This window comes from Carcharodon carcharias, chromosome 10 (assembly GCF_017639515.1).
Source record: "Carcharodon carcharias isolate sCarCar2 chromosome 10, sCarCar2.pri, whole genome shotgun sequence".
Lineage (NCBI taxonomy): Eukaryota > Metazoa > Chordata > Chondrichthyes > Lamniformes > Lamnidae > Carcharodon > Carcharodon carcharias.
The window spans coordinates 104,671,932-104,683,771 of record NC_054476.1 but is presented as its reverse complement, the minus strand read 5'-3'; the positions used below and the strand labels follow the sequence as shown (position 1 = coordinate 104,683,771).

At 50.9% G+C, this 11,840-nt stretch overlaps 1 protein-coding gene across 2 annotated transcripts in view; it reads left to right on the top strand.

The window, feature by feature from the left end:
* Positions 1 to 7,449: 7,449 nt before the first annotated feature.
* Positions 7,450 to 11,840, top strand: part of cct6a (chaperonin containing TCP1, subunit 6A (zeta 1)) — a 41,561-nt gene continuing 37,170 nt past the window's right edge. Inside the window, exons 1-2 of one of the 2 annotated variants that reach the window (XM_041198315.1) lie at positions 7,450 to 7,661; positions 11,223 to 11,286. In XM_041198315.1, coding sequence (XP_041054249.1) covers positions 7,525 to 7,661; positions 11,223 to 11,286 — 201 coding nt within the window. In that variant the 5' untranslated portion in view covers positions 7,450 to 7,524. The remainder of the gene's footprint in view (positions 7,662 to 11,222; positions 11,287 to 11,840) is intronic. The other variant, XM_041198317.1, reaches the window with a different exon arrangement.

The window sequence follows — 11,840 nt, the reverse complement described above, 5'->3', positions numbered from 1 at the left end:
GCAGCCCGAGTACTGTCGGAAATACCCGAAAATACCCCTACGTCACACCGAGCCGTGGAGTGGGCCGGCAGCGGCCAGGACTAATAATGGCGCCGCTCAAATAATCACAGCTGTGCTTCTCCTGTTTCTCCCCTTGATCTGGTAGCTTTCAATTACCGGGCACATCCGTTACATCTGCACTTTGTATTTCCAGGTAACATTGCTATTCATCATTTTTTGTCCATGTCATTGTTGTAGTCACAGAGGTAAACAGAAATGCTTTTCTCAGGCACTGCAACAACACCAAACACGGATATATATCGGAAGTATAAGGATCTACGATCATAATCATTCCATATGTTTCTCGTTCACACAGATTTACTATATTCAATGTACAACATAAACATATTCCTATATGTTCGACGGTGATCACCAGGATGTTGAAGGTCCCTGCCTTAAATGTATTCAATGATGGAGCATCCACAAAATTTCGGGATAAAGAATTCCAAAGATTCACAAACAAAAATACCTGGAAAAACTCAGCAGGTCTGACAGCATCTGCGGAGAGGAACACAGTTAACGTTTTGAGTCTGTATGACTCTTCATCAGAACTAAGGAAAAATAGAAGTGAGGTGAAATATAAGTTGGTTGAGAGGAGTGGGACAGGTAGAGCTGGATAGAGGGCCAGTGATAGATGGAGGCAAAGAAGAGATTGCCAAAGATGTCATAGACAAAAGGATAAAAAGGGGTGTTAACGGTGGTGATATTAGCTAAGGAATGTGCTAAGGGTAGAATGCAGGAGGAGGAAGTGACAGAGTCCTAGTGGGGGTGGGGTGGGGGGAAAGGATCGAAATAGGTTAAAAGGTTAGATAAAACAATAGTAGAAATAGGTGGGAAAGCAGTACTCTAACTGCAAGAAGCTAAATCACTGCAGAAAGAAGTATTACGGACAGGAGAGTGAGAGAGAGGCAACCAACCTTCTTTATCCTCCCTTTGTAACCAGTGATGATTTTGAATTATTTTAAAGTAGGCATCTTTCCCCAAACCCTCAGTTTGTGTGGTCCAATTTTATAAGTTACATGCAGCAAATTCTCTTTATGATTAACTCAGAAGGTTAGCTTTTTTCAAACACCAGGCCAGGCCGGGGGTGAGGAGGGGAGGGGAGTGGGGTGGGAGAGATGTTTCCAACTTTATGCAAATCTCCAAGTGCTGCAGAAGGTAGTGATGAAAGGATGGCCTGAAAATATCAAAGACACACCTATTATTATGTGTATAGGGCATACAGGAATAAAGTGATTACTCAAGATGGCATCTTCTACAAGGAGCTAGGGAGATGAGAAAAGAGATGAAGAAGAGCATCCAGGCATACCATTAAGAAATCAAGTCTAGTCTGAGGAAGGCAAGAGAAGTGCTCTGCTGCTCAATCATGAGCAATGAGGTCAAGAACCATATCAGTCAGTGCAGTGCTTGTAATAAACATCAAGCTAAGCAAGCTAAAGAGCCGCTCATGAATCATGACATCCCAGATCGTGGATGAAGCTTGGAGTGGACTTCTTCACTCTCTTTGGAACTATCTTGTCACTATTGACTATTATTCAGACTACTGCGAATTGGACAAGCTGACACCAACGACCAACAGTGAGATTCTAGAATGACTGAAAGCATACTTCAGTCATTACGGCATTCCTGACATTACGATGAGTGACAGTGGCCTTCAGTCCATGGTAGCAAAATTTCAGATGCTTCATAACTTATTGGGAAACTCAGCACTACAAATTGAGCCATAAATTCTTTGGAGTTGTAATCAGCATTGGATCTCCACTCAGTGCGCAATTACTTCAAATTTTTTTCCGATGCTATCTCACCTGACCTTCCAACTCAGGCTGGGCGATATCCAGGCAGTGCAGCGCGTCCCCGGAGCCCAGTGTCAAAGTCCAGCTCTGTCAAAGTGGAGGCCACGCCCCCTTTTTAACAGCACTGGCTGCTGTAAACCGATTGAGATATAAAGGTCCTTGACAGGTCAAGGAGTAGGTAGGTGGATAGGGTTTGGGGGTGGGGGTTGGAACTGGAGGTCGGGGGAGGGGAGTGGGGGGGCTCGGGGGGTCAGGCCATGGAACCGTAGAAAAGTTACTGTACAGAAAGAGTCCATTCAGTCCAGCATGGGCTGCGCTGGCCAAAATGAGAAAAAAGAAATTGACTGCTCATTTTAATCCCATTTTCCAGGACCTGGTCTGTATCCTTGCTGGTTACAGCACTTCAGATGCTCCGTGTGGAGGTCGGGGGGGTCAGGGCTCAGTTCTCGGCCTCAGTGGGGGGCGGGCATGGTCAGGCCTGGTGGGTGGGAGTGAAAGGTTCCCATGAGGGGAATATCTCGAGGCAGTGAGTAGTTGGGGGATTGTGGGGAGTGTCCTAGGTTGTCAGGCTTGGGGGGTAGTCAGGAGAGGCGGGGGGGAGAGTGGGGGCGAGTCGGTCTGGTTCTGCACGATAGTTACTCAGAGGTTAGAAATGGTTTTCATCCTTCTAACCTTTTCTGGGTAACTGTTGGTGTAACCCAGTGGGAACCATATAAAGTTTGTGATTTAAATCGCACTTTCGAATTGTTCCCAGTACCGGGCAATTGCCCAGGGTAAATTTGCACTTCTGGGCAATTGCTGTGCAGACCTTACCTGGGAACATCTGATGGGAATTCCCCAGTGCATCTTTGGGGTACCCCCAAAATATGCTGCTGGGGAGCTCAGAAGTTACAGCTCATCTCTACAGTATCCCCAGTCAAATGGAAAGGCTGAGGCAGCAGTGAAAATTGCCTAAGGGATTGTCAAAAAATCAAGTAGATCCAGCTTAGATGTGTACATGGCAATCCTGGAGTGGAGAAACACTCCTGCTGAGAACATGGAAAGTAGTCCAGTTCAGCAACTAATGTCACACCGCACCCAAACTACTCTTTCAACAGCTAAAACACTACTGAAGCCAGAAGTGGTAACCGGCAAGAGTGACAGAATCAAAGTGAAACAACAATGCCAAATTTCACTTTGATAAAGCTGCTAAATCATTGCCAGAGTTGAGAGTTGGACAGCTGGTCAACCAAAGGTCTCTTCCACAGGTGCTAGCCTGCAAAAACATATAGACAAAACAAATCCAAAAAAATATTAATTTCATCACACTATGTGTCATGTTCTAGATTTCCCAGCCAGCAGAACCAACGTCTCAATGTCAGTCTCCCTGTCAAGTCCCTTCAGAATCTTTTGGCATCTTTCTGTGCAAACGCAGAAACTGTGACATCTGCCCTTTCACCTCCTCTCTTCTCACTATCCAAGGCCCCAAATACTCCTTCCAGGTGAAACGACGATTTACTTGTATTCCTTTCAATTTAGTATTCTGTATTCGCTGTTCACATTGTGGTCTCCTCTACTTTGGAAGACCAAATATAAATATAAATTAATAGTACAATTCTAAAGGGGGCGCATGAGGAGAGGGACCTGGGGTTGTATGTATGGAAACCATTGAAGGTGAATGAGAAAGTGTTTAATAAGACATACCAGACACTCGGCTTTATTAAATAGAGGCATTGGGTACAAAATCAAGGACATTTTGATGAACATGTATAGCACCCTCGTTGAGCCTCAACTGGAGTTACATGTCCAATTCTGGGCATCACACTTTAAAGAGGATGTCACTTTGAAGCCTTTAGAAAGGGTGCAGGAAAGATTCATGAGAATGGTTGCGAGAATGAGGAACTTCAGATACATCAATAGATTGGAGAAATTGGGGCTGTTCTCCTTGGAGAAGGTTGAGAAGAGATTTGATGTTCAAAATTATGACAGGTCTGGACAGAATAGAAATGGATAAATCATTCCCAATGATAAAAGCAAAATATTGCAGATGCTGGGAATTTGAAATAAAAACAGAAAATGCTTTCTCTGCCTTTCCTCCACTATTTCTGCCAACTCCAGCATGATGCCACCACCAAACACCTCTTCTCCTCACCCCACTCGTCAGCATTCCAAAGGGACCATTCCCTCCATGACACTATGGTCCACTCCTCCATCATTCCCAACTCCTCATCCCCTTCCCACAGCACCTTCCCATGCCCTTTTACTCTCCCTCCTCACCATCCAAGGCCCCAAACACTCCTTTCAGCAGAAGCAGTGCTTCACTTGCATCTCCTTCAATTTGGCCTACTGTATTTGCTGCTTCCAATGCGGCTCCGTCTACATTGGGGAGACTAAACGCAAACTTTGCGGAACACCTTAGTACAGTCCACAAGCATGATCCAGACCTTCCTGTCGCTTGCCATTTCAACTCACCTTCCCGCTCTCATGCCCATATGTCTGTCCTTGGCCTGCTGCAATGCTCCAGTGAAGCCCAAGGCAAACTGAAAGAACAGCACCTCATCTTCCGATTAGGCACTTTACAGCCTTCTGGACTTAACATTGAATTCAACGACTTCAGACCATGAACTCTCCTTCACCTTTACCACTGTTTTAATCAATTTTAAAATTATTTATTTATTTAAAATTTGTTCATTTTTATTTACTCTTTTTTAAAATTTATTCTTTGTCCTCAACAGCCCCAATCTCCAACCTCTGTCACTTGCTCCTAAGCTTTGTTTCAGAGCACTGACCCTTGTTCTGCTATTAACAGATTCTGCTATCTTACCTTTATGCCACTATCAGCACCTTCTTTAGTCTTTAACACTACCCCAGGACAAAGAAGCCCACTTGATTGGCAACACATCTACAAACATTCACTCCACCACCAAGGCACTGTGGCAGCAATGTGTACCATCTACAAGATGCACTGCAGAAACTCACCATGTCTCCTTTGGCAGCACCTTCCAAACTCACTACGTCAAGCTTCTTCAGTGTTGTGGGAACTGTACTCATCCGGGCAAGTAGGGAGTATTCCAACACACTCCTGACTTGTGCCTTGTAGATGGTGCACGGGCTTTGAGTCAAGAGGTGAGTTACTTGTCGCACAATTGCTAGCCTTTGATCTGCTCTTGTAGCCACATTATTTATATGGCTAGTCTAGTTCAGTTTCTGGTCGATGGTAGCCCCCAGAATACTGATAGTAGGGGATTCAGTGATGGTAATGCTATTGAAAATTAAGGGGCAATGGTTGGATTCTCTCTTGTTGGAGATGGCCATTGCCTGGCACTTGTGTAGCGTAGCATGAATGTTACTTGCCACTTGTCAGCCCAAACCTGGATATTGTCCAGGTCTTGCTGCATTTGTACATAGACTGCTTCAGTGTCTGAGGAGTAGCGAATGGTGCTGAACATTGTGTAATCATCAGCGAACATCCCCACTTCTGACCTTATGACGGAAAGTCATTGATGAAGTAGCTGAAGACGGTTGGGCTGAGGATACTACCCTGAGGAACTCTTGCTGTAATGTCTTGGGACTGAGATGACTGACCTCCAACAACCACAACCATCTCCCTTTGTACTAATACAATAGTATGATTCTAACCAGTGGAGAGTTTTCCTCCAAATCCCATTGGCTCCAGTTTTGCTCAGGCTCCTTGATGCCACACTTGGTCAAACGCGGCCTTGATGTCAAGGGCAGTCACTGTCACCTCACTTCGGCAGTTCAGCTCTTTTGTCCATGTTTGAACCAAGGCTGTAATGAGGTCAGGAGCTGAGTGGCCCTAGCGGAACCCAAACTGGGCATCAGTGAGCAGGTTATTGCTGAGCAAGTGCTGCTTGATAGCACTGTTGATGACCCCTTCCATTACTTTACTGATGAACGATTGGAGACTGATGGGGAAGTAATTGTCCAGCTTTTTGTGTACAGGACATAACTGGGCAATTTTCCACATAACCAGGTAGATACCAGTGCTGTAACACCTGCCTCTTCACTTCCTCTCTTCTCACCGTCCAAGGGCCCAAACACTCCTTTCAAGTGAAGCAGCCTTTCACTTGCATTTCCCCCAACTTAGTCTACTGCATTTGTTGCTCCCAATGCGGTCTCCCCTACATTGGAGAGACCAAACGCAAATTGGGCAACCGCTTTGCAGAACACCTGCGGTCTGTCCGCAAGAAAGACCCAAACCTCCCTGTTGCTTGCCATTTTAACACTCCACCCTGCTCTCTTGCCCACATGTCTGTCCTTGGCTTGCTGCATTGTTCCAGTGAAGCCCAACGCAAACTGGAGGAACAGCACCTCATCTTCTGACTAGGCACTTTACAGCCTTCCAGACTGAATATTGAATTCAACAACTTTAGATCTTGAACTCCCTCCTCCATCCCCATCCCCTTTCCGTTTCTTCCTCCTCCCTTTTGTTTTTTCCAATAATTTATATAGATTTTTCTTTTCCCACCTATTTCCATTATTTTTAAATCTATGCCTTTTATGCCTGGTTAGTCTTATTCCACCCCACCCCCACTAGAGCTGTACCTTGTGTGTCCTACCAGCCATTAATTAGCACATTCGTTTAGATAATATCACCACCTTCAACACTTCTTTGTTCTTTTGTCTGTGACACTTTTGATTATCTGCTCCTATCACTGCTTGCTTGTCCCTACAACCACACCATTCCCCCCCCACTTCTCTCCCTCTAACCCCCTCCACCTTAAACCAGTTTATATTTCACCCCTCTCCTAATTTCACTTAGTTCTGTTGAAGGGTCATGGGGACTCAAAACGTCAACTTTTTTCTTCTCCACCCATGCTGCCAGACCTGCTGAGTTTTTCCAGATAATTCTGTTTTGTTTTGGATTTCAAGCATCCGCAGTTTTTTGTTTTTATCTTCAAGAGAGGTCTGGATAATTATCTGAAGAGGAAAAATGTGCGGGGGGGCGATGAATTGCTCTTTTAATGTGCCAGCATGGACACGACAAACCGAAAAGCCTCCTCCTATTCTCTGATTTATTTCAAGTTTCTCCTTTCCCACACTGCTGGCACTCCTCCTCCTCCCCCCTTCCCCCAGCGCAGACTCCTCCTCACCACCATCCCCCCATACCAACCCTCGCGCAGCCTCCTCCTCCCGCCCCACCAGCCTCACCTGCGCAGCCTCCTCTTCCGCCCACCCCCCCCCGAGCAGCCTCCTCCTCCCACACCCCGCGCCCCGCGTAGCCTCCATCACCTTCCAGAACATTCTCCAAACCGCCACCCACAACATATTTCTGAACCAATCATCAATCAGATAAGTGATGATTGACAAGCGGCTCTATCACATAAAAAGCCTGTCATCTTGAGCAGGAGTGATTGACGTGCATACCGACCATACATAGCGGGGTTTGAAGGAGAGCACCCAATAGTGTTAGGGGGCGGGCAGTTAGCAGTCAATAGGATAAGGGGAGTGCGGATAGCAGCCAATGGGATGAAGGGGAAGGTGGTTAGCAGCCAACGGGATGAAGGGGCGGGCGGTTAGCAGCCAATGGGATGAGGAGGAAGGCGGTTAGCAGCCAATGGGATGAGGGGGAAGGGCGGTTAGCAGCCAATGGGATGAAGAGGAGGGCAGTTAGCAGCCAATGGGATGAAGAGGAGGGCGGTTAGCAGTGACTCTGGGGTTGAGTTCGGTGTTGGTTGGTTGAGTTCCTGCAATGTCCGCGATCAAAGCTTTAAACCCGAAAGCCGAGGTGGCCAGGGCCCAGGCCGCACTCGCTGTGAATATTAGTGCGGCTCGGGGTTTGCAGGATGTGCTGAGGACCAACCTGGGACCGAAAGGAACCATGAAGATGTGAGAAGCCGCGGCCTACTGAGCCGGCGGGGAGAGCACGTGGTCCGGGGGGGGGAGGAGGAGGAGAAGGGAAAACGGGGCTGGGGTGGGGAGGAAGAGGAGAAGGGAAAACGGTGGGGGGAGGAGGAGAAGGGAAAACGGTTGGGGGAGGAGGAGAAGGGAAAACGGTGGGGGGAGGAGGAGAAGGGAAAACGTTGGGGGGAGGAGGAGAAGGGAAAACGTGGGGGGGAGGAGGAGAAAGGAAAACGGGGGGGGGGGGAGGAGGAGAAAGGAAAACTGGGGGGGCGGGGAGGAGGAGAAAGGAAAACTGGGGGGCGGGGAGGAGGAGAAAGGAAAACTGGGGGGCGGGGAGGAGGAGAAAGGAAAACTGGGGGGCGGGGAGGAGGAGAAAGGAAAACTGGGGGGCGGGGAGGAGGAGAAAGGAAAACTGGGGGGCGGGGAGGAGGAGAAAGGAAAACTGGGGGGCGGGGAGGAGGAGAAAGGAAAACTGGGGGGCGGGGAGGAGGAGAAAGGAAAACTGGGGGGCGGGGAGGAGGAGAAAGGAAAACTGGGGGGCGGGGAGGAGGAGAAAGGAAAACTGGGGGGCGGGGAGGAGGAGAAAGGAAAACTGGGGGGCGGGGAGGAGGAGAAAGGAAAACTGGGGGGCGGGGAGGAGGAGAAAGGAAAACTGGGGGGCGGGGAGGAGGAGAAAGGAAAACTGGGGGGCGGGGAGGAGGAGAAAGGAAAACTGGGGGGCGGGGAGGAGGAGAAAGGAAAACTGGGGGGCGGGGAGGAGGAGAAAGGAAAACTGGGGGGCGGGGAGGAGGAGAAAGGAAAACTGGGGGGCGGGGAGGAGGAGAAAGGAAAACTGGGGGGCGGGGAGGAGGAGAAAGGAAAACTGGGGGGCGGGGAGGAGGAGAAAGGAAAACTGGGGGGCGGGGAGGAGGAGAAAGGAAAACTGGGGGGCGGGGAGGAGGAGAAAGGAAAACTGGGGGGCGGGGAGGAGGAGAAAGGAAAACTGGGGGGCGGGGAGGAGGAGAAAGGAAAACTGGGGGGCGGGGAGGAGGAGAAAGGAAAACTGGGGGGCGGGGAGGAGGAGAAAGGAAAACTGGGGGGCGGGGAGGAGGAGAAAGGAAAACTGGGGGGCGGGGAGGAGGAGAAAGGAAAACTGGGGGGCGGGGAGGAGGAGAAAGGAAAACTGGGGGGCGGGGAGGAGGAGAAAGGAAAACTGGGGGGCGGGGAGGAGGAGAAAGGAAAACTGGGGGGCGGGGAGGAGGAGAAAGGAAAACTGGGGGGCGGGGAGGAGGAGAAAGGAAAACTGGGGGGCGGGGAGGAGGAGAAAGGAAAACTGGGGGGCGGGGAGGAGGAGAAAGGAAAACTGGGGGGCGGGGAGGAGGAGAAAGGAAAACTGGGGGGCGGGGAGGAGGAGAAAGGAAAACTGGGGGGCGGGGAGGAGGAGAAAGGAAAACTGGGGGGCGGGGAGGAGGAGAAAGGAAAACTGGGGGGCGGGGAGGAGGAGAAAGGAAAACTGGGGGGCGGGGAGGAGGAGAAAGGAAAACTGGGGGGCGGGGAGGAGGAGAAAGGAAAACTGGGGGGCGGGGAGGAGGAGAAAGGAAAACTGGGGGGCGGGGAGGAGGAGAAAGGAAAACTGGGGGGCGGGGAGGAGGAGAAAGGAAAACTGGGGGGCGGGGAGGAGGAGAAAGGAAAACTGGGGGGCGGGGAGGAGGAGAAAGGAAAACTGGGGGGCGGGGAGGAGGAGAAAGGAAAACTGGGGGGCGGGGAGGAGGAGAAAGGAAAACTGGGGGGCGGGGAGGAGGAGAAAGGAAAACTGGGGGGCGGGGAGGAGGAGAAAGGAAAACTGGGGGGCGGGGAGGAGGAGAAAGGAAAACTGGGGGGCGGGGAGGAGGAGAAAGGAAAACTGGGGGGCGGGGAGGAGGAGAAAGGAAAACTGGGGGGCGGGGAGGAGGAGAAAGGAAAACTGGGGGGCGGGGAGGAGGAGAAAGGAAAACTGGGGGGCGGGGAGGAGGAGAAAGGAAAACTGGGGGGCGGGGAGGAGGAGAAAGGAAAACTGGGGGGCGGGGAGGAGGAGAAAGGAAAACTGGGGGGCGGGGAGGAGGAGAAAGGAAAACTGGGGGGCGGGGAGGAGGAGAAAGGAAAACTGGGGGGCGGGGAGGAGGAGAAAGGAAAACTGGGGGGCGGGGGAGAAGGGAAAGCGGGGGAGGAGGAGAAGGGAAAACGGTGGGGAGGAGGAGAAGGGAAAACGGTGGGGAGGAGGAAAAGGGAAAACTGTGTGGGGGAGGAGGAGAAGGGAAAACTGTGTGGGGGAGGAGGAGAAGGGAAAACTGTGTGGGGGAGGAGGAGAAGGGAAAACTGTGTGGGGGAGGAGGAGAAGGGAAAACGGGGGTGGTGGGGAGAGAAGGGAAAACGGGGGTAGAAGGGAAAATGGGGGTGGGGGGTTGCAAAGGGAAAACGGGGAGAGAGAGAAAAGGGAAAACGGGGGTGGTGGGGAGAAAAGGGAAAACGGTGGGGGGGTTGCAAAGGGAAAACGGGGGGGGAGGAGGAGAAGGGAAAACGGGGGGGGTAGAAAAGGGAAGACGGGGGTTTGCAAAGTGAAAACGGGGGCGGAGAGAAGGGAAAATGGGGGGGGTGGGGAGAGAAGGGAAAATGGGGGGGGTGGGGAGAGAAGGGAAAATGGGGGGGGTGGGGAGAGGGAAAACGGGGGGCGGTGGGGAGAGAAGGGAAAACTGGGGCGGGGGGGACGGGTGGCAGTGGGGAGAGAAGGGAACACCGGGGGCGGGAAGAGAAGGGAAAACGGGGGGAGAGAGTGGGGGAAACAGGGGGGGAGGAGAGTGGGATGGGAAACGGGGAGGAGAGGGAGGGAAAACGAGGGGGAGGAGAGAGGGGAAACGGGGGAGGAGAGAGGAAGGGGAAACGTGGGGGAGGAGAGAGGGAGGGGAAATGGGGGGGGGGGGGGGGGGGGGGGGGGGGGGGGGGAGAGGGAACCGGGGGAGGAGAGAGAGAGGGGCAACGAGGGGTGGGGTAGGAGAGAGTGGGGGGATCGGGGAGAGGAGAGAGTGGGGAAACGGGGGGGAGGAGGGGAAAACGGAGGGGGAGGAGAGAAGGGGAAAACGGGAGGAAGGGAGAGAGAGGAAAACGCAGGGGAGGAGAAAGAGGGGGGAAACGGAGAGAGGGGGGAAAATGGGGGGGAGGGAAGAGAGAGGGGAAAACGGTGGGGTAGAGGGGGAATACAGGATGGGGTGGGGAGGAAGAATGAGGAATCCGGAAGGGGGAAATACGGGGGGAGGGTGATTGCTAGGAATGAGCCTTGAGTGTTGGGGGAAGGGGAGGGAGCGAGTGGGTGTGGGTGGAGAGGAGGCTGGGATTAGATCATGAGGCATTTTGGTGAGATCGTGTGGGGCTGTGATCCAGTTGACAGTCTAGTGAAGGACTGGGGGACTTACACATTTAATAGTTCGTGGCTTCATCCATTTCCAAGTTCATTGTGCGAATTTTGCAACTGCACAGAGGATGCAATAAATGCCATTTGAATTTCAGTTCACTTGCTCAATCGTTTTTTCTTAGGCTCGTTTCTGGTGCTGGAGATATCAAGCTTACTAAAGATGGTAATGTTTTGCTGCATGAAATGGTAAGTGTAGCATAGTTCCCATGAAAATATTCATAATTACACAGCTGGGGAAATGCAGCTGCATATTGTTGTAAGTAAATGAAGTCATAATTTGGGTGGACATTTTGAAAATTATGTGCCATGGGAGTTTGAAACTCGCATTACTGTAAATGTAACTGTGTCAACAGTGTTTTCCTTCCACCAAGTTCATCAGACATTGTCATACCTAGTATTGTGGAATTATCAGGCTGCTTATCCAACATCCAGTACTGGATGGGCAGAAATTTACTCCAGTTGAATATTGGCAAGACTGGAGCTATTGTTTTCAGTCCTTGTTCCAAACCCTGCTCCCTAGCTACTGACTCCATTCCTCTCCATGGCAACTGTCGATGAGATTAAGCCAGACTGTTTCCAACCTTAGTCACATTTGATCCTAAGGTGAGCTTCCAACCTCATCTGTGCTGCCTTTTTCCACCTTGACTTTGTCCCTGTCTCAGGTCATCTGCTGCTGGAACCGTCATCCATTCCTCTGTTACCTGTTATCTTGACTATTCCGAGACACTCATGGCTGGTCT